Source organism: Hyperolius riggenbachi, chromosome 3 (genome assembly GCF_040937935.1).
Source record: "Hyperolius riggenbachi isolate aHypRig1 chromosome 3, aHypRig1.pri, whole genome shotgun sequence".
In the NCBI taxonomy this organism is placed as follows: domain Eukaryota; kingdom Metazoa; phylum Chordata; class Amphibia; order Anura; family Hyperoliidae; genus Hyperolius; species Hyperolius riggenbachi.
In genome coordinates, this window is record NC_090648.1 from 145,460,110 (window position 1) to 145,482,830 (window position 22,721).

Genomic DNA, 22,721 nt, shown 5'->3' on the forward strand with positions numbered 1-22,721 from the left:
GTGGGAAATAACAGCTGTTTCCAAGATTCCAATTAGATACAGTATAAAACAGATATTTTTCTTTATTTTGGTCAGTGCTGCTAATTGGCTAAAGCCGCCGCCTGTAAAAAAGAAGAATCGCACCCCTCGTTACCTGACACCAACTTATTGGCACAACAATCGCAGCAAGGTTCTCTTCATGTGCTCGTACGGCTGTGTCAACATACTGCTCTTCATTCTGGCTGCCGTCAACCACACCAGCTATGGGGGGCTGATCATGCTGGCTAAGGGTTGTGGTCAATGCCTGAACTTCAATTGCACGTTTATTGTGGTAAGTCATACTTATCCAGACATGGATTTAACTGTAACCACAAACGTTCTGACATCAAAAAGGAGTAGCTACCCCCTCCTAATTGTAGTTTAGGATGATGTTTTCATAGAATTGCACTTGTAAAAAAAGATGTTCCAATATAGAAAGAAAGAGAGCCCCCCCTTCTTAGATTGTAGCAGCAATGGATTGGTTGTCCAGCCATCAACCCTTTATGTAAATTTGTTGAACAGTGTTAGAATAAAACTTGCCTCGGCACTGGACAAAGTAAATACATTTTTTATTTAACCTATACATTACACGGTATGGATTAATTCAAACAAAGAGACAAAGAAGGACACAAGGCATAAATAAAATGTAAACAGGCAGTCTCCTACTTACCATACAATGTTTCATACATATAAACAAAGGAATCCAGTGCCTTCCCTCTTTCTAGGCGAGTACCTAAGTCTTTTTTTTTTTTAGTTCAATAAAACAATAGAATATTAATCCCGGAGGTATAATAGAGAGAAAGTTCTGGTGAAAAAGATGATAACTCAAAGGGTGGCAGTGTTGCGTATCACAAGTTCAGCAACACAGCAGAATGGCCAACTATGGAATCACAGTACCTTTTATACGAATGTCTGTGGAATCAAGAGGGTGAGATGGCATCAAGGTGTAGGGCAGGCATGGGCAAACTTGGCCCTCCAGCTGTTGAGGAACTACAAGTCCCACAATGCATTGCAGGAGTCTGACAGCCACAGTCATGACTCATAAAGGCAAATGCATTGTTTTGTAGTTCCTTAACAGCTGGAGGGCCAAGTTTGCCCATGCCTGGTGTAGGGAACACTCACTGTGGCAAAGCTTGTTTGTGGAAGTGAGTGGATCTTTTATGTGCAGTTCGCCAACTTTGGGCATATTCTGCATGATTAGTTTAGTCCTGTTGTCTCCCCCTGTATCCTATTGTTTTATTGACTTTTCTTTGTGGGCTTTGGGACTGGCCCTCTTTAAACCCTTGACTGCTAGAACATTCTTACGCTACCCTTTCATAACACACTTATTTTTTAAGGTCATTTTTAAGGTCATTTCAGGTACCCTTTACAGTAAGTCTCATACACACCTTAGATCAGGGGTCAGGAACCTTTTTGGCTGAGAGAGCCATAAACGCCACGTATTTTAAAATGTTATTCTGTGAGAGCTATACAATATGCGTGTGCACGCGCAGAAGAGGGCCATGTTGCCATGGTGATTTGTATACAGTTGATCCACCTAGCAGCGGAAGTGTCAGACACATTTTCAGCTTCTTTTGGGTTTCAGCAACATCAGCAATTTCCCTGAGAGCCAGACAGGAGAAATACTGACTAACAGCTTATACAATTAGGTAGCTGACATGGGGGTTGATTCACTTTGTGGGACGAGATCCCCGCACTGTGGTGCAATAGGCTGCCTGTCAAGTGACAGGCAGCCTATTGGACCAATCAAAGTGCGGGGACCTAGTCCTACAAAGGCACTGGACTTGACAGGGTCCAGAGTGGAACAATTGGAGCAGCAAGTGGAACAATTGGAGCAGCAAGTAAGTTAGTAGTGCATGCTACAGCAGTAGTGTGCCTACTTTGAAAATTATATTTGCGCTGCCACACTAAGCAGTGTAGCTTAATGAATCAACCCCTACTGATTTGTATGTAAGCCAGATGTAGCCATCAAAAGAGCCACATCTGGCTCCCGAACCATAGGTTCCCTACCCCTGCCTTAGATGGTTCTTGTCTGCCTCTGCCGAGAATGTAGCATTTGTATGGCAACCCCCAAACCCTAGGATACGTTGGTCAGAGATCCAGACTGCTGGATCATCCCGTCCGAGCCATGCCTGACTCCATTGCTCTTCATTCATACCCCTACTGCCTTGTGCTACTGCCTTGTGCTGCTTCATCGTACAATATGCATCGTCCCTCCGCCCCCCCCTTCACAGTAACAGTCTATACAGGACTCAACCCTGAACTGTTGCCCGAGGGATGGAGTCCTGATTGCTACAGGTGAAATTAGCTGAAAGGCTTTAGTAAATCTGATCCTTAGAGCATTCAGGTTTACGTAATAGTCAACAAACTGATCTTTGCATTGTTGGTTTGATTGTATCTGTCTACAGACCCTATAACTATAGTATCTGCAAATACTCCATTCCTTATTTGTGGCAAGAAAAACATACTTAACATTTGCAAACGTTATGGTGTCCTGGAACAGAAGGGGCCCAAAAGAGGTCCTTACTGAATTCACAACCATTTTCATTTATCGGTGTTCCACCACCCTGCGTCCGGGCTCTGTATGTAACACAAAAATGAAGGCTGCACATTCCTCTACATACACATACATTTCTACCTCCAGGTTCTGATGCTTCGCCGCTGTCTGACTTGGCTTCGGACTACATTTGTAGCTAATTTCCTGCCCTTGGACCAGAATATCTTCCTGCATGAACTGGTTGGATATGTGACGTTTATTTTCACTGTGGTCCATACCGCCGCCCACGTGATAAACTTCAGTGAGTACAAACTCTGTGGTAATACTGAGTTGTATCTTGTTAAGAGGTTATAGAAGATGATCGCATGAAATTTACCAATGAAGCTGTCACTTGACAGTACAGAGCGCTGTGACATTATTATGCAGTTAAAGCGGACCTGAATTTAGAGCTTCCTCTCTGCTCTAAAAGGTAAGCAACAGCATAATAATCTTTAAAGAAAAACATTCCTTTGTTTCAGCTGATACAAATCCTGCAATAAATCTGCAGTGTGTCTACTTCCTGCTTTCATCCTGTGATTACAAATTAGCTGCTCTGCTGTGGCAGAGGAGATTCCTGAGCTGACACAGCTGAGAGATCAAATTACAGTGGTGATTAGTCACAGATGAGGGGGAATTAGACAGGCTAAACTCTCTAAATACATACAGGGTGCATTTCTCTATGTTTTCCTTCTGTCCTGTGCAAGAGTTCAGGTCCACTTTATCTGTAGTCGGATCATTAACTAGTTCTGGCTGATTGACTGATTTTGAATTTACATGAATGGCTGGGTACTTGTTTTCCCAGCGTTTTTCCTGTCAAAGGATGTCTGATGGCTGCTGTGTGGCTGGACACCACAGCAGCAGAGGATGACTTAGAATGCAGACACCATGCATCTTCTCATCTGAGGCTATCGTGTGCTGCTGGGTGATCTCAGAGGGGCAAGACAGATCTGACTGACAGGCATAACCATCTTGTATAATGCTATGCCAACCATTTAAGAAAAGCCAAGTGTTCTGCCGGCATCTTTCTCCCCAGAAGCATAAACACAAACATTTGGATAAGCCAAGCATGTTGTTGTTTTGATACCCGGCTTAACACATTATTTGAAATACTATATTGTAACTTGTCTAAATTTGTGATATGATTAGCTGCTGCTGGATGGACAGCAGTCATGTTTAATGATACAGGTGATGCAGCTGTTCATTTGCATTGTTTACTCATGTTTATTCACCATCAGCAGAGTTGGGTCGTTGTTGTCAAAAGTAGAAAAGAGACGGCACACCACTGGCTCTGCAAAACTTGCTGTGTATTAGGCGAACAAAACACTACATGTTACGGATCATTGATCCTTCATCAGGTGTATAACAACAGTTATAACAACAGTTAACAACAGGTGTTATACACCTGATGAAGGATCAATGATCCGTAACATGTAGTGTTTTGTTCGCCTAATACACAGCAAGTTTTGCAGAGCCAGTGGTGTGCCGTCTCTTTTCTACTTTTGATGCTATACGAGCTGTATGGGCAGTCCAGCTGAAACTAGGCACCGGCTAATGTACAGGTATTCTTAGACCTGAGATACCGTCTTTCATATACTTGATTTTCTTATTAGGTCGTTGTTGTGTCTGCACATCCTACTGCCCTTAAATGTCTATAACCAGCTTAAAGTCACCCTGTAGCGAAAAAAAAAATTGAAGGCGCCTGTAGTAATTTTCTTAAACAACGGGAACTTGTTTGCCGCCCTGCTGATTTTCTGCCTGCAATACTTGAAGCCACTAATCCAAGCTGAGTGTACAGATCAGCAGCACAGCCTGGAAATTGGTATTGTTTATAAGGAAATAAATATGACATCTGCCACATCCCTCTCACTACATTCTCACTTGAAGGCCCCCCATGGGCATCCAAGTGGTAGTGGAGGTTGAGGAACTGGCATGGGGGCTTGCAGCCAGGGAACATCAGCATGGGTGCAAGCCTTACTTCTGGGGTCCTTCCTCTCCATTTCATGCTGTAGTTTTGCCCCCTCCCCTTTTCTCAGATTCAGGACCCCCCCCCCATCCATTCCCTCCTCCCCCACACCTGCACACTCCACCACTTGAAGTCTCATAGCAGGTCAGGTAGTGGGTGAGATGCAGAACCACAACTGCTTGCTCTGCTTGTCAGTATTTTGCCATGCAGCCTCTGCCAGGAAAGGTGCACAACTGAGCAGTGATGTAACTACAATTCTTGAGGCCCCCAGCAAGACTTTTATGGGGCTCCCCAATGTTCACACCCCTTCCCTTCCCTACCCTTATTGCCCTTCGCAGCCGTGGGGCCCATCTTACAAGGGTCATACAACAAGTGTGTCCATCGTGACCTTCACATCCATAAGTGTAGCCACAAAAACACCTGATCTGAAAGTTAGCATTTGGGACCCCCCACAGCTCTGGGGCCCACGGCAGGGCTGCTCCACCCTAGTTACGCCCCTGAAAGCTAAAGGAAAGAGAAGGGAATGGTTGGCAGAGAATAATGTTACTGGATAGGAGTGGTAAGGTTTAGCTTCTGTTGGTTTAGTGCTGAACTTCCCGCTCTGAGGTCAGTATGGGATATTTAGGTACAACAAATTTGGTTTGGTAGACCTACAAACAAGCTCCCTAGAGATAGAGATGTTAAAGAGGAGCTGTTAGGTATAAGGTCTCAGAGAAAAAAAACACGTATACCAGTAGCTAAATATTGGCTGTACTTACATTACATATGCATTTCACTGTCCACGTTTGGATTTCACAGAATTTTTATATAGTATTTGCAGAGAATGTTGCTCCTGACAGCTCATGGCAGGCTCCATGTTTGTCTGTCTCCTATGAAGCCAATTGTGTCGTCATGTCCTCCCTGCTTCCTGATGATTCGACTCACAAAAAAGATCCTAATGGACAACACTACTGTGCAGTGAATATTAATTAGCCATGTGGCTAGGAACAATAGCGGACTCATGCAGTATACTCTGCCCTGTGATTTTTCAGTGCTGTGAGCTGGACTGCATTACAAGCTGCTGTAACATGAGCCTGTAACTTCTCACTAGCAGCCGAGGGGAGGGCCCCAGAATGCTTTGCAGTATGTTATGCGGCCTCTCGTCCTTTTAAGTGCTTGGGAATAACAGCCTTGCTGTTCAGCACACATCAAAAGTAAGAGAGATTTTTAACTTCAGTATTGCCTTTTTGGCTTCCTTCTAAACTGTTTAACACAGGAGAATAGAGGTTTAAATTAGCTTTTGCAGCCTGACAGTTACTCTTTAAGTTGTTAAGTTAAACAGTTTTAAGACCACCTCAGGTATGCTTAAAGCGTAAATCAAGTCAAAGAAATGGAAAGGTGAAATTCAACTGGTTATTATTGCATCAACTCCTGACTTTGTTGTCTGCTGTGCCTAATTGAAAAAAAAAAAGTTATCAATAAGGAAAGAACAATTATGCTCTATGCAATTGAGAGCTGTGAGGATCCCCCCAGACAGATGTCTGTCAGATGTTACATAACAGGGATTATGGGTAACTAATAGAGGTATATAGCTTGTATTCTTTTAGATATGCTTTGTTTCTCTTATTCACAGGGTGCGCTTTAAACATTGATTTTATCCCTGTAGTAAAGAAAGCCATTGATCCGGGTGTCTATACATTCTGGGAGTATTTCCTGACACTACAGCCTGGCATTGGATGGGTATACGGGAGTGCCTCCCTCACAGGAATCTTCCTACAGCTACTCATCTGCCTCTCTCTTGTCTGCTCCAGCACCTTTGTCAGGAAAGGGGGGCACTTTGAGGTCAGTAATGGTTAGTTCTCTTGACTTTAGTTAGAACCATTCTACATTCAGGGCTGGGACCCTCTAGAAATCCCTGCAGTGATTCCCAACGCATTTGCGACTGCAATAACCATAACCAACCGTTTGATTTGCTGTACAGTAAACGTCTAATTTGCGTTTTCCTTTTTTTTCTGTTTTCAATAAAGTTTATTATAAGTACCGGGTGTCCTGATGTCCAGCTTCCGCCCCCTAGCAGAAAAGATCATAGGTGCTTCTCTGGCTCTAATCAGAGAAGCACCTGTGACCTCTTCTGCTTGGGGGCGGGGCTACGGGCAGAAGCCAGACATCTGGCACCAAATAAGTATAATAAACTTTACTTAAACATAACACAATCTGCCGCAAATCGCTGCAAAATTGCTTTTGAAAAGTGGTACAAAAGCGATTTTGCAGCGTTCGTATACTTGAGAACAATTGCTCCCAATCGGCTGCAGGACCTGCAATGGCAATTTACCCTAATTGTAATCACTCCTGCGGGTCCCACGCCATACATATTTAATGGGAATGTGTTTTTTTGGGGAGAAGATCCAAAAACGCGACCAAAAGTGCCCTAGCGGGTCCCAGCCCTCAGACTGACATCACCTCTAAAATCTACTACGAGCTACATGTGTTTATGCTGCAAGCATTGTACACATAGATCATAATATTATAAATAGCAAGATATTTGGAAAACAAAACCTTGTAATAGATATAGTAATTCCCATTCTTCAGCGTGCTACAGGTCAGGATACACCAAAACTACTGCCACAAACAGACATAAAACAGCAGCCTATAGCAGTTTGCCATTTCTATAAAACTGTTCATTTATCTAGGAAAAATCATTCATATATATTTTTTTTTAAAAGGACTATCGCAACTAAAAAGCATTGCCAGGAAATACTTCCAGTCAGCTGGTATTTTTGGCCATTTTCCAGAAAATAAATAAGACTTTTCAAATGTGTTTCATAATATCTTTAGCACCAACATATTACACAGCACTTTTACAAAATGCATTAAAACAGTCCAGATCACTACCTATTCATTCAAAGGGGTTCACCGTCTAGTGCCCATGACACAGCCTAGGGCCAGTTCGGGGGTTGGCCATTTAACTTGTAATTATGTTTTGGGGCTATGGGAGGAAACGGGTGTACTGGGGAAAACCCATACAAACTTCTGAAGAACACACAAACTACATGCAGGCAGTGTCATTGACAACCGATCACCATAGCACTGCAAGTCTAGAGAGCTACTCACATAGCCACCATACTACAGTATAGGTCAGGACAAGGGATCAGTTTGAACCTCTCTCAGCCTCTTATCATTGTGCTTCTCTATGAAAATGTTGTTGTTACTTCATATGCCAAAAATATAATATATGAGGACACCTTACTAAAGGTGATGGAAATCCAATCCTAAACAGCTGTGAGTGAATCAGGTCATTTCAGCCCCTACATGGTACTGGGTAGCGCCTGACTTGGGCACCACCATAAACCGTAATGTTAACAGCTATAGCAGCGCAGGGAAGATCTCTCGCCAAATCACTGTAATAAGGGTGTCAGCAACAACAGCCGGACCCCAAAATACATCCATATAGGGACAAATTAGGTTATCATCAGTAAGGGAATATATTTGTTATATTCCCCTACATTGACTAGCACAGGGAGAGCTGTCTCCTGCTTCTCCTGCTACCGAACATATACGCACACACTGTCAGCGATACAGGGGCCCAAATAAGAAAACATTTCTTAAGGCCCTGTTCATGCTGTCAGCGTTTGCAGAACACAAAGAAAACAAGGAAAACGCAAGTTGAAAAACGCATGCGTTTATATGCATTTTTCTTGCGTTTTCTATTGTGTTTTTGCATGTTGAAAGGAAGTGCGTCACACAGGAAACAATGGGGAATGCAGAGGGAAGCGTACGCTAAAACGCAATAGTACGCGTTTTTGATACGCGTCCATAGACTTTCATTGTGTCAGTTTCTGTGCGTGGCGCACAGAACTGCGTGCAGCAATGCGGATGAGAAACATATGCGTCTCATACACATGCATGTGAACGAGGTCATTAGAAAACATTCGTCGTTTCTATGCGCAAAGTCTGCCCGTACGCGTTCTGGAAAAACGGCTAGGAACGCAAATAGTCTGAACAGGGCCTAACTCCTGTACTGGTGTGAGCTGGGGGTTCAGTTCACATATTCAGTAGAATTCCTCTACTCAGAGGATTAGGAAGTTAGTGAAAATATTACGGTTAGGAAACAGACAACAATAACAACCTGGCAAATACCTGGTTCTAATCCTTACTCACACTATACATCACTAAAAGGTTTCCTCTGATATCTATTTTGAGATCATTGAAAGATCTTTCACAGCATATGCTCTACATGGAAGTATTCTTTTCCACTATTTGGCACTGTCATCATTGTTATTTGGGAACAAAGACTTTTTCCTTAGAGTAATGGCCTCAATTCACAAAGCTTATCTCCTGTCTTTAATAACTCTTCTAGAGTTGTTACCATGGTGATAAGGCATGTAGTATTCAGGAAACATTTTACCTCAGGCAAACCTAAAGTTAACTCTTCTGTCTTTAAGTTAACTCTTCAATCCTTAAAGTGACTCTGTAACAAAAATTAGAACGTTTTTTCTACCATCCTACAAGTTCCTAAACCTATTCTAATCTGTTCTGACTCACTGCAGCACTTTGTACTATCACGGTCTCTGTAATAAATCAATGTATCTTTCCCCTGTCAGACTTGTCGGCCTGTGTCTGGAAGGCTGCCAACTCTTCTGTGCTGGTCTGTTCCTCTATGCACACTCCAGTGTGTGTTTTATTTACATAAGCCAGCAGCTTCTCTGCTATCTTATCAGTGATAGAAGAGAGCTGGATAAAAATCCTCCTCTGTTAGGCTGTGAAAGTAGCTGGCTGACACATACTGAGGAATTACAAACACAGGCACAGGCAGAGCTGTCTGCAGGAAGCCTGTAATGTTCAGTGCATGAGAGAAGAAGGGGACAGAAGGTAAACACACAAATGCTCTTTTGAGATTCAAAAGGAAAGCTGTATACAGCCTGCTTGGGTATGGATGTATTTTCTATGTGTGGACATATTGTACATCAATCTACTTCCTGTTTTGGTGGCCATTTTGTTTGTTTATAAACAAACTTTTTAAAACTGTTTTTGACTACTTTTAATGCGGCGGGGAGCGGCGAAATTGTGACAGAGGGTAATAGGAGATGTCCCCTAACGCACTGGTATGTTTACTTTTGTGCGATTTTAACAATACAGATTCTCTTTAAAATAACTCTAGAGTTAAAGACAGGCTGTTTATTAACTGTATGTGAAAATAACTACAGAGGAGGTAAAATAACTACAGAGGAGGTAAAATAACTACAGAGGAGGTAACTTAAGGAATGAAGAGATAAGATAACTCTCTCTTATGTGGAGGTAAGTTTTCTCTTGCCTTATTATCTCCAGCATGATCTTAGTGAATTGAGGCTAGTCTTTTGTGTATCTGGCTAGTCTTTTTGTGTCTGGCTAGTCAGTAAATGCTGATGGAAGCAGCAAAGGTCATCAGCACTTCAAAGTTTATATCTATAATATAAACATATTGTTTAGGCTACGTTTCCACTTGTGTGTTGCGATTTATTTGCGGAAAACATGTAAACGAATTTGCATGTGAATGCAAATTCGTATGCGTATGCATGCATATTCTAACGTGAAAACGCACACGATTTTGCATATTTTTTTTTAATAAGCATTTTTAGCCATGTCACTGCCTGTGTACTTTTTATTAAAATTTACATAAAATCGTACGCGAATTCACGTGGAAAATTTGCATGGCGAAAGTGCAAGCAATTTTCCTGTTAATTACATTACATGCGAATTGCACACTATGCGTGCAGTGTGTGAATTCTGATAGCTCTGCTGTGCAGAATTTTTTTAGGTCTATTGATTTGTATTGTCATGCAAATCTGCATGCGGAAAATGCATGCGAATTCGCATGAGTGGAAACGGGCTCTGAAAAAACTGCATTTCGGGTGGAGGGTGACATTTATACTTACAGGCAGTTATTATGTAGTTGTTGTGATTCTAGGTTCGACTCCTGGCTGGCTCGCCAAACTGTTGTGAAATATCACAGATCAGTCTCTTGGAAGTATAGTAGAAGTTTATTTACTGTACAGGAGACAGAATAATGATGTCTGGTCTGGAAAAACTTGGAACAGACAGATATACTCTTTGAAATAAATTACAGATTCTAATTATTCCGCCTACCTTAAACCCCGATTGGGTTCCTAACATATGAGCTAACTAACTTATTGGATGATACAATATGCATAAATGAATACATGAATATTTATGAATATCCAAGTAGGTAAGTTCATGGACAGTTCAGTGGACAATAGATCTGTGTAACTCAAGGTTATAACTTGTGGGAAACACTGTGTCTCTTATCTGCAAGATACCAACCCAAAATCCCACAGCTGCATTCCTATGTCATGAGACTGTGTGAAACTGCGAACAAGAGAACCTGTTATTTCTAAGGATAATCAAGAAGTTTTGAATCAGGATGATACCATTTATTGGCTAACTTAGAGATGGATAAACAGTGAGCTTTCGACTTATAAAAAGCCTTCGTCGGCAGAGTAGTGTTGGTGCATGTCCATAAGTATACTGTAGTTACCATTCCCGACTCCGGTAGTAAACCTTACGTCTCCCCTGCAGCTTTAAACTCCCCGCAAGAGCTCTGGGGCTCACGGTCATGTGACTGCAGTGAACCTGCTGGGCTCTTTTGTGGAGTTAGGAGCTGCAGGGGAGAAACAAGGACTGCTGCCACAGCCAGGAGAGATACATTATTCTAAGGATAATGTATGCTATAAAGGAAGTGTGCAATATGGCTTACAGGTGGCCATTTTGTTATAACCTAATAATTTTACTTCATGATGTCCCACCTGTTTTAAAGACAATCATGTCTTCCTAGTTGTACAATAATTGTCGTTTGTGCCCTTCTGTGAAACGGTCATTGAAACTCCAGATATGTTTACAATGCGAGTTGTTCTCTCTACGCAGATATTTTACTGGACGCACCTTTCCTACATCTGGATTTGGATTCTCTTATACCTTCACACCCCAAAATTCTGGAAGTGGTTCTTGTTGCCAGGACTACTCTTTTTATTGGAGAAAATCTTTGGAATGGCTGCCTCACGTATTGGAGGACTGTATATTGTGGAGGTTAACCTATTACCCTCAAAGGTGCTCACTCTAGACTTACATTATATAATCTGAGTTTTTGTATTTTTAATAAACAGTTGGATAAGCCCATCTCCCAATATTTGTCCTCAAGAAACAAGCATATGGTGTTACTCACCAATGAGCCAATCCTCCAGCGTCTCGCCCCAACCCCCAGTGGAAGCAAGCAATGGCAGAGTAGTGTTGGTGCATGTCCATAAGTATACTGTAGTTACCATTCCCGACTCCAGTAGTAAACCTTACGTCTCCCCTGCAGCTTTAAACTCCCCGCAAGAGCGCTGGGGCTCACGGTCATGTGACTGCAGTGAACCTGCTGGGCTCTTTTGTGGAGTTAGGAGCTGCAGGGGAGAAACAAGGACTGCTGCCACAGCCAGGAGAGATAACTATAGTTACAGGCATGCTCTGCAGAACATACACAGTTCCAATGTACGCTTTGCATGGGGTACTTGGGTAGAACCCCACATGTGCAGAATCACTTGCAAATAAGCCGACTCTCCAATTTTTTAGCCCACATTTTTGGTATAAATATGTCAATTTCTACACTAGTACATTTGTATCACTGTCTAGTCTGTCAGGAAAGAGCTGTGGCAGTTCATAGTACTGGCTCGTGGCTTGATCTTGATATAAAACTCTAGTATAAATCTATTCTTTCCAAAGGAGCTCAGAGGCAGAAATAATCCTTTAGCATCTGAAGCAATTGTCACTTAGAAACAAAACAACAACAAATTCTGAATCTCTGGCCAGCAAGATGCACTAGTAATACAACTGTTATTTAGGGAAGCAGGACTTGGAAGAAATGAGATCAAGTGGAATTAAATTAAGTTCAGGCTTACTTTGTTTGGCTTGAGCTCAAGCTGAAGTCAGAAAGTGACCCGAACTCAGAACTCTGCATAGAAAAAGTCCTAACTCAGATCAGTGTTTTGTGTTCTGATTCATTCTGATTAGCATTGATTACATTCGCCCAATATTGGGAACAGACCCACCACTGGACTTTACCTGCGCATTGAAAAGGTATTTTTTATTTTTTTACTAAGAGCTTAGACATACAGTACATTTGGGAGGGACCAGGTCAATTGGGCATCATGAATGGGAAGCATTTAATAGAAACCTGTGTTGTTTTCTGTCATTGGAATGTAATTCAGGCACTTACCGGGTAGTTTAGGGTTAGGCATTAGGTGGGAAGGGGGGTTAAGGTTAGGCACCTACGGGGGGGGGGGGGGGTTAGGATTAGGAAGGGGGTTCTTTTTAGGCACTTACCGAGGGGTACGAGTTAGGCAATAGATGGGGGTGGTAAGGTTAGGCACCTTCAGGTGAGGGGTGTGTGGAATCAGGTATTAGGTAAAAGGTTTCTTTTTTTGCACTTAGGGCTCGATTCACAAAGCGGTGATAACCCAGTTAAAGACTTTAGGCGTGATAACCATTTTTATCATGCCTAAACTCAGTTTAGGCATGATAAGTTTAGGCATGATAAGTTTAGATACGTTTAGATCGCGCACAAAGTCCCGCACGCAAAGCAGCGCCATTAAACTCTATGCAAAGTGCACCAGACTTTGCTAGCGCAAAACTTTTGATCAGCTGTGCACTGCGGTGCTAACCCAGTTGGTGCTTAAACTTATCACGCCTAAAAACTTATCACACCTAAACTTATCATGCCTAAACTTATCACACCTAAAGTTATCACACCTAAACTTATCATGCCTAAACAGAGTTTAGGCGTGATAAAGGGCTTTTCACCAGCGTGCTAACTGTTAGCACCGCTTTGTGAATCAGGCCCTTAGTGTGTGTGTGTGTGTGTGTGTGGGGGGGTGCATAGTACAATATTGGTAATTTAAATTACCAATATATTACCATTTGATGCACCACCTGATGCCCAACTCATGCAGCGGCGCCACAATATGTACTCCATTTGAGATTTTGTAAGAATTTTTAGATTTGTAAATTTGTCATTCCTCCAAATGAAGGTGACACATCTTGTTATTAAGAGGCCACCATCTTTCCAGTACAAGCCCGGTGACTACATCTACCTGAACATACCCACCATTGCCAAGTATGAGTGGCACCCATTCACCATCAGCAGTGCCCCAGAGCAGGCAGGTAAGATTGCTCATGGCCTTGTTATACATAACCGAGGTGCAGATCTATTCCTCTCCAGCTGTCATGTCTCTCTTCTGGGCAGACACTCTGTGGCTACACATCCGCTCCCTGGGACAGTGGACAAACAGATTGTATGAATACTTCCGGTTTCCTGAGGCAGACAAGAAGCATGAGAAAAAGAGACTGGCTCAAAACCTGCAGAGAAAAGTACACCAAAGCCAGGTGGGAAACATGCCATACCAGTGTGCCCATGTACACCGATATGTGGGGGAGGTTGTACATCATAAGGAGCTATGCGAAAAACCTAATCATATTTTAACGTTCATTATTATCATAGGAGCATCTTTTCACTTCCACTAGCACTATTGCCAACAATATGGATAAGCACATTGAGCTAACATCATACCGGCCTCAGAAGAGTCAGTGTGGGGAGGAGATCCATGTCAGTCTGGATGGAGGAGAAAGTACACAGAGTCAAGAGGTAGTAATACAGTGGACTGCTATGCTCTCTTAAAGTGCGTACATTCCCCAAATCAGTGCCGCCTGTAATAATCGTGCTTAATTATAATGGTGACACCTTGGGGAACGGGGAACAGGGTTGTTGCTAGGATCCTCAGATCCGGGGCACTTTTGGGCACTCTAGCGTAAAGATGGGTGTGGCCATGCACAGGAATAAAAAAAAATTGCAGCATATCACATAAATAAATAGGGCTTGATTCACAAAAGAGTGCTAATGCACGGCGAATTTTCGCGTGCAATTAAACGGTTTTGCGCACAATTGCGAATTTTCACGCGAAATCGTTAGTGTTTAATTTGCTTTTGTGCGCAAAACCGCTAACCACCGTTGCGCGCTAAAATATTTAATTGCGCATGGAAATTCGCGAAAATTCGCAAACGTGAAATTTCGCGCGAAAACGGCCGTGCTAACAGTTAGCACTCTTTTGTGAATCAAGCCCATAGTGTCGCTTAACCTTTTGCCGACCGCTCCACGCCCATTGGCGTGGACGCGGGGGCAGCCCCAGGACCGCTCCACGCCGATTGGGTTGAATGGCCTTCTATGGGGCTAGCAGTAGAGTGTGCACAAGCTGCGCGCACATCTCCTGCTTGGAAGGCTTCGCTACGCCTTTAGTCTACCAGCGCCAATCGCCGATCAGGAGACTGTTAGACGGCAAAACTGCCGTCTAATTACTTTGTACAGCGCTGCAATCTGCAGCAGCGCTGTACTGGGGACAGCCGAGTGACACGGCTGTCCCCCCCAGTGTGTCGGCGGTGGTCCGCTGTCATAGGCTGGGGGAGGGAGGGTGTAGTAAAAAAATAAATAAATAAAGACATTTATTTATAAGTAAATAAAATAAATATTTGTAAAATAATAAACATCTGGGGGCGATCAGACCTCACCAACAGAGAGCTTTGTTGGTGGGGAGAAAAGGGGGGGGGGGGGGGAAATTACTTGTGTGCTGTGTTGTGTGGCCCTGCAGCTTGGCCTTAAAGCTGCAGTGGCCCAATTAACTAAAAATGGCCTGGTCAGACTGCGGTCCTCAAGTGATTAAACATAACTAGGCAGAGTTACCTGGCTTCTTTGCTGGCTGGTCTAGCTTGCTGCTGGGCAGACTGGCCTGCTGTTAGGTTGTCTTGTAGTCCCCCCATAGCATTCCCAGACCTTCTAGTGGACTCCCTCCCATGCTCACACCCCACCACAACTCCCAGCATGTCCCTATAAAGGTATCACAGCTTATAGTATGGCATCACAATACCCAATATGTCCACATAGAGGCACCATAGCACCCAGCATACCCCCCCCCCCCCCCCATTGCTGTGCTGTGGTGCTACACTGGGTGCTATAATGTCATGCTGGATACTATGGTGCCTCTATTGGGCACGCTGGATGCTGTAATGCCATGCTGGATGCTATGGTGCCATTCTGGGTGCTGTGTAGTGCCACGCTGGGTTCTGTGGTCCCTCTGTAGGGCATGTTGGGTACTGTGTGGTGAAATTCTAGGTGCTGTGGTACCTCTACTCTGCCTGGGGGACATCCGGGGCACAACAGAATAGATCCAGGGCACGTGCCACTGATCTTTGGGGCTAGCAACGCCCCTGACGAGGAATATGCCGACATCTCAGCTCAGGTAGAGATGAGCAACATGTACTATCCAGTGGAGGGGGAGGAAAGCATGCATGAGTAGAATGTGCTAGTTTGTCACTCATGCCCCAATGTTTTTTTTTAGAGATTTGGCATGTCAAATCTCTAAGTCAGTGCTGTCCAACTCCGGTTGTCAAGGGCCAAGGTCCTCACACATTTTTGCCACAGTTCAAATTGATTTGTGGAATTTTATCAGGAACGGTATGGTTCATGAAGTATAACACATTTCTCTATCTATCTTAAACACTGGCATGGATATGGCCCTCAAGGACTGGAGTTTGACAGCCCTGCTCTAAATGATATTGTGGGGCCCCTGTACTCATGCTAGACTCTCAGCTAGGATGGAGACCCGCATGGCTGCCTTAGCTGAGTTCACTGTAGCATGTGTACGAGTCTTTTGATGAGTGAAAACAATACAATTATGGGGACATAATGTCATGAAAGAATAATGAGAATTTAATACATCAATTTTCATTCAACTTTTACTATTATTTTTTAGTATTTATATAGCGCTGACATCTTCTGCAGCAATGTACACAGTACATTGTCTTGTCACTTTACTGCCCTTCAGAGGGGCTCACAATCTACTCCCTACCATAGTCATATGTCTATATATGTATCGTGTAGTGTATGTATCATAGTCTAGGGGCCAGTTTAAGGGAAGCTAATTAACTTATCTGTATGTTTTTGAGATTATTATCCTTTATTTTCAATGATTTTATGGAGCTGAAGTGCATTTCTGTGTTCCAGTGAAGAACTGGTCCAACTGTAATACAGAATACACACATTTTCACCCCGTTTTCTGCCAACACAGCTACCTAGTATTCAAGCCTTGTACACATGCTAGATGGTTCATGCCTGAGGTGGCTGGCCTGTGCCGCCCCTTCCTAAAAATCTGGCATCCCTGAGAAATCTTTAGTGGATCATCTGGACCAAGCCCATTGTACCCCTACTCACCCGCTAGATTGAGGCCACTAAATTGTGCACCGCTCTGTCATCCTTCCTACCCGAAGCAGGGCTTTTTGGCACCGCAAAGCGCAGTAATGCTATAGTCTGCACCCTGCGAATGGGTAATTCAGGGATCCAGTGACTGCTGGATCCCAAATTACTTCTCCGTCCGAGTTGTGATGACTCTGGTGGGGGAGTAGAATTTAACACACAGCGTACACCAAAAAGCCTGATGCAAAAGTGCCATGTACGCCTCCTGCCCTCTCCATAGCAACAGAACGTGGCCCTGAAATGTTGCCCACGAAATCGGGCCCCAATTAGTAATTATGAATAAAACTGGTATTTCAATAGTTCATCTTCCATGAAGGTGCGCATTGATGACACAATCTTGATTGTACAATCTTACCAAGCGTATGTGGTTGAGGGGTAAACTGAGTGAATATTCTCTGAACAAATACTTTAGGTAGTCCCTTATATTAAATGGAAGATCATACTTGACTGCCATGCTATTACTAGTGATGATTATGACATTTACCAAAATGGAAAACTTTGGTTTCATAGGTTCCAGAATGTTTAGGGGCTGGACCAGGACACTGCAGGAAGCTAATTATATCCAGGTATTGTTGAGCAGTATGATTTATCTGTTATGATTTATCCAAATTTGATCAGCCTCATTCCTATTTTTTTTCAGCCCCTCACAGATTTCAGTTCCTGTGAAACCAAAACTTGAAACTTAGCCATATTTACAGTAATTGTCAAGTCAGACAAAAAACATCCAGTAATAGCTAACCTTCATTAGTAGCTCACAGTTTTGTGCTTCATGCTGACAGTCAGGGAAATGCAGTTGGTGGTCATCAGAAAAGGATCAGAAAAACACTGATTATTAATGTAAATATCTGCTTTCTTCGCAATCTGTTTTTTAGGTATCCTGTGTATTGAAGAACGAAAACCACAAATTGTGTAATATTAAGGTAAGTTGCAAACTAAATAACTTTCAAAACTATTGCTTAAAACATTGCCTTAAAGCATACGTCCGAGCAAGAAAAAAACAAAAACAAGATCTTCTTACCTGGGGCTTCCTGCAGCCCCTGGCAGCCTATCTGTCCCTTGCCGCAGCTCCGGTGTCCCTGGATCCTCTCCTTTGCAGATGCCGACCTTGCCTGGAGCATTTAGTGCAGGTGCAGAAGTACTGCGTTAGCACAGAAGCCTGATCATGAGCGGCGCTGCCAGGCACACGCGCAGTAGATGCTGACCTGGCGAGGTCGGCATCTGCAATGGAGGGGACCCGGGGACACTGGAGCTGCTGCGAGGGACAGATCAGCTGCCAGGGGCTGGAGGAAGCCCCAGCCCCAGATAAGTGGATCTAGTTTTTTTTTGTTTTGTTTTGTTTTTTTACCTCAGACGTATCCTTTAATATAGCTCAAACTTGTCCATAAGCACTTAAAGGGACAAGTTTCAAATGTGAAATATATGCAAGAATATAAGGTATTAATACCGACATCCAGGGCCGACGATTTTCCAAATCTACTTCCAAAAAACCTGTATTTGCAGGACCAAATATATTCAGCATTGCCAAAGCAAAACATTAGCTTTAGCATGGAAGGGTGTGGTTATGGGAATAAGGAAACGGTATAAGGGGTTGGGGTATACAGTCCATAAGGGTGTGGAGGATATAAGGGAACGGTATAGGGGGCTTGGTGAGGATGGTATAGGGGGAAGTATAAGGGGTATACAGTCCATAAGGGTGTGGAGGATATAAGGGAACAGTATAGGGGGCTTGGTGAGGATGGTATAGGGCAGGGGTAGGCAACCCGCGGCTCCAGAGCCGCATGCGGCTCTTTTTCACCTTTGCCGCGGCTCAGGTAGTGTGTGTCATTGGCTGCGGCGCGCGTGTGACGTGTGCTGCCGCTGGTCGGCAGCCTATAAGAGAGGCCGCCGGACCAGTGCAGTGCAGGGCTTAGGGCGGCCATTTTCCCGTAGCCCTGCAGTGTAATGCAGGCAGGACGTGGCGTCGGGAAGGAAGAGGATAGTGGGAGTTGCGCGCCACAAGGAGGTCGGGAGCGGAGGCCGGGACAGGAGGAGATCGTGACAGGAGGTCTTCTGACTAGGTGAGTAAATGGGTTTTTCTTATCTGCTGAAGGATTGTGCATATTGGGGTCAGATCTGCTGAAGGATTGTGCATATTGGGGTCAGATCTGCTGAAGGATTGTGCATATTGGGGTCATATCTGCTAACAATTTGTGCATATTGGGGTCATATCTGCTAACGATTTGTGCATATTGGGGTCATATCTGCTAACGATTTGTGCATATTGGGGTCATATCTGCTAACGATTTGTGCATATTGGGGTCATATCTGCTAACGATTTGTGCATATTGGGGTCATATCTGCTAACAATTTGTGCATATTGGGGTCATATCTGCTAACAATTTGTGCATATTGGGGTCATATCTGCTAACAATTTGTGCATATTGGGGTCATATCTGCTAATGATTTGTGCATATTGGGGTCATATCTGCTAATGATTTGTGCATACTGGGGTCATATCTGCTAATGATTTGTGCATATTGGGGTCATATCTGCTAACAATTTGTGCATATTGGGGTCATATCTGCTAAAGATTTGTGCATATTGGGGTCATATCTGATCCTGTATGTAGCAGTAAGGTAAGAAACAATATATGCAGTGTTAGATTTGTTTTATAATGGTTTTGCGGCTCCCAGTTTTTTTCTCTTTTCGGAAACGGGTCCAAGTGGCTCTTTATGTCTTAAAGGTTGCAGACCCCTGGTATAGGGGGAAGTATAAGCGGATCAGCTAAAAATAGCGCTAATAGATTTGGGCGCGGCTATATTTCTAATGTTAATTATCATTTTTGTAAATTTACACTCAATTTTGCATATGTTTGGGCGCAAGTGCCTAAAATCGATATTTTACATAAATCGATAAAGTAAACTCGGTAATATTCCTTTGTTGTGGAATCGGTACTATCGGTAATTTAAAGTTTATGATAATATATCAGAACGAATATCATAACGCTAAATAAAGAAAAACGATGTCAGTCATAATGATAACTTAAAAAGTCTTTTGGTGTATTAACGGTAAATGAACATATTTAATGATGGAATGTAAGCAAATTCTGTCCAAATACATATAATTTTGTAATTACGAAAATATAACATTCACTGTACAGATGTGATAACGATATTTTACATTTCTATTTACGATAATATATGAAGTATTTATGATAATTTAGGGTTAGGCACCACCAGGGGAGTTTTAAGGTTAGGCACCACCAGGGGGGTGGTTGGGGTTAGGCACCACTAGGGGGGTCTAGGGGTTAGGGATAGGTACAGGGAGGGTTCTGTGTCAGAGTAGGGTTAGGTACATTTAGGGTTAGCCACTACCATGGGGGGTTAGGGTTAGGCACCACCAGGGGGGTGGTTAGGGTTAGGCACCACCAAGGGAGGGTTCTGTGTGAGAGTAGAGTTGGGTTAAGCTGTGTTGTTGAATTACATTATGATATTTAACGTTATTATATTTTCGTTTTCATCTCACATCTGTTTTATACCTGTAATAATAATAATCAGAATTATCGATTTTACATTACAAATACCGTTAAATTATCGATATTTCTAAATTACGATATTTTTCTTTTCCCGATAAATTGCGCCTAAATTTGACCGCGACTTTTTTAAATGTACGCAGTATAAGGGGTATACAGTCCATACAGTCTGTGGGGTATCATGTTCCTCTCAGTTGGTGGCGGGTAGCGACATATATTTGCACGGCTGTTTCCTTTTCCCCAGTAGAGTTTCCTCTCCTCATCTGTGGAGGTAAACTCCTGGATACGGACAGGCCCCCTGGTGACCAGTCTAAACATTATGAAGGAATTTTCAGTATTTGGACACCTAGCTAATTTTAAAATCAACTCACAGAGTGATTCGAGATTCACGTCTAGGGCTTCTCTGTGAAGCACAGCATAGAGTCTAATTTTTCATTTAAGTGGACCCCCGGAGCAATAACCTGCCTCGGCACAAAAATTGGCAGCAATCTGTCCGATATCTTTCAGCGTAATTGTGCCCCGTTACTGTAAAAAAAAAAAAAAAACCCTGACAAAGGGCCAGCACACACCAAAAAGTGCTAGTGTCCCCAGGGAGAAAAGCGCTATATAAATAATATTGTTATTGTTATTGTTAGTGTGAAAGCAAACGCTTAGCGCTTTTTAATGTGATTTTCTTAAGGCAATTCTAGGCATATGCCTAGCGATTTTCTAAACATGCCTAGCAATTTTTTCGAGCATTTAGTTGTAGCGTTTCTTTTATATTTTGTTACAGTAGAGTTGCAACTGAACAGCTTCTGCATCTCTGATCTAGCGCTTTTCAGAGCGATTTTCCTCTTTCCTATACTTGACATTGAGGCTGAATTGCCTCAGAAATCAGCAAAAATGCTGCAGGACCCGCATTTGTGTTTGGGGAAAAAAGCACATCGCTCTGGTGTGCTCCATCCCATTCCAATACATTAGCCAAGTGCTCTTTGAAGCGCAAGCATTAAAAAGTGCTCAGAAGCGCTCTTGGTGTGCACCAGCCTTTACAGAGGTGGGATGATGCACTATTACGAGTGACTGCTTTGCTTTTTGCCCATCCCTGGTGTATTGTATCCTCTACTGCATGAAATGTTGTGCATGTCTCATCTAAGAAAAAAAATAAAAAAATCTTGAAAAAAAAAATCTAAAAAAAATAAAATAAGTTGAATGTTTCCTTTCATCTCAATGCGGGACGCCGCAGATCCCGGCGCTAAATGATGTGGACGGACTTCAGCAGCCATCCGTCTGAACCTGCCCTTAGGCACAACACACATAACATCAAATTTGAATATCTTAGCGAGCTCCACCCCATACACTAAACCTATCGTCCCCTGTGTGTATGCTGCAAAAGTCACGAATGCTGCACCAACATATAAATCATACAATATAAAAACTTTGCGCTGCCTCACAGTCCACTAAGAAGTAGCCAAAAGTGCCCAGCCACACAGTCAGCGGGTTAAATGCACTCCGATCTTCACATCCAGTAAACCTCAAAAGAAAACACAGAAGAGGAAGATCTTCATCGCATAGACTATCAGATCAAGACCAATCTTCCACCAATTATGGCCCGTGCAATGTCCTTTATGGTATCACCAGCAGCTCGTGCTCCACCACCCGTAAGGACCGCTCTCACCTTAAGCTATGGCTGCCTAGACCCACAGACAGCTTGCACAGCGTGTGATTCCAACCGACCAATTATTTACTCCTTTCCACCTTCCGGCGTAACTCACAGGCAATTATTCCATAAAAAAACATAAAATTACAGATCATTGCACAGGCTGCAAAGCTGGCCTTATGGAGGGAAAAACAAATGCCAGGGAATGTCACTGTGTTATGGGGACCACCTCCTATACACTCTGTGTCACCCACACCTCCAGGGACCGTGCTCACCTTGTAAAAAACGGCTGCCCCAGTCATAGACAGCTTAACAGCATATGTGTGCACGATCCTGTGACTCCCAGCACTCATTCACAGCTTCAAAAGTGAATGAATTGCAGCCCACTGCAACTAGATAGAGCTAATATAGCATAAAACCTTTTATTTAAGATCAGTAAAATAGTAGCGCTACTCACAAACGTAGAAAAAGTTCAGGCATACCATATATAAAACAAGGAAGTCTCCTTTGTGCGCTGCCGCCTCCTGCCCGCTAAGCTGGGGGGGGGGGGGTATTTTAGCACTGCAAGCCAATCCTGACCCATAGCCCCTGATGAGTCATTAGACGTAACGCGTAGAGCGTGGCTTAGCGGGCAGGAGGCGGCAGTGCATGAAGGAGACATCCTTCAGAGTGGATTTAACCCGCTGACTGTGTGGCTGGGGACTTTTGGCAACTCCTTAGTAGACTGTGAGGCAGCGCAGAGTTTTT

At 43.3% G+C, this 22,721-nt stretch overlaps 1 protein-coding gene across 3 annotated transcripts in view; it reads left to right on the forward strand.

The window, feature by feature from the left end:
• Positions 1-22,721, forward strand: part of NOX5 (NADPH oxidase 5) — a 69,056-nt gene that overhangs the window by 26,336 nt on the left and 19,999 nt on the right. For all 3 annotated transcript variants that reach the window (XM_068272444.1, XM_068272446.1, XM_068272445.1), the window contains exons 4-11: positions 76-310; positions 2,663-2,816; positions 6,163-6,338; positions 11,415-11,597; positions 13,556-13,688; positions 13,771-13,910; positions 14,026-14,169; positions 17,700-17,747. In XM_068272444.1, the coding sequence (XP_068128545.1) occupies positions 76-310; positions 2,663-2,816; positions 6,163-6,338; positions 11,415-11,597; positions 13,556-13,688; positions 13,771-13,910; positions 14,026-14,169; positions 17,700-17,747 (1,213 nt within the window). The remainder of the gene's footprint in view (positions 1-75; positions 311-2,662; positions 2,817-6,162; positions 6,339-11,414; positions 11,598-13,555; positions 13,689-13,770; positions 13,911-14,025; positions 14,170-17,699; positions 17,748-22,721) is intronic.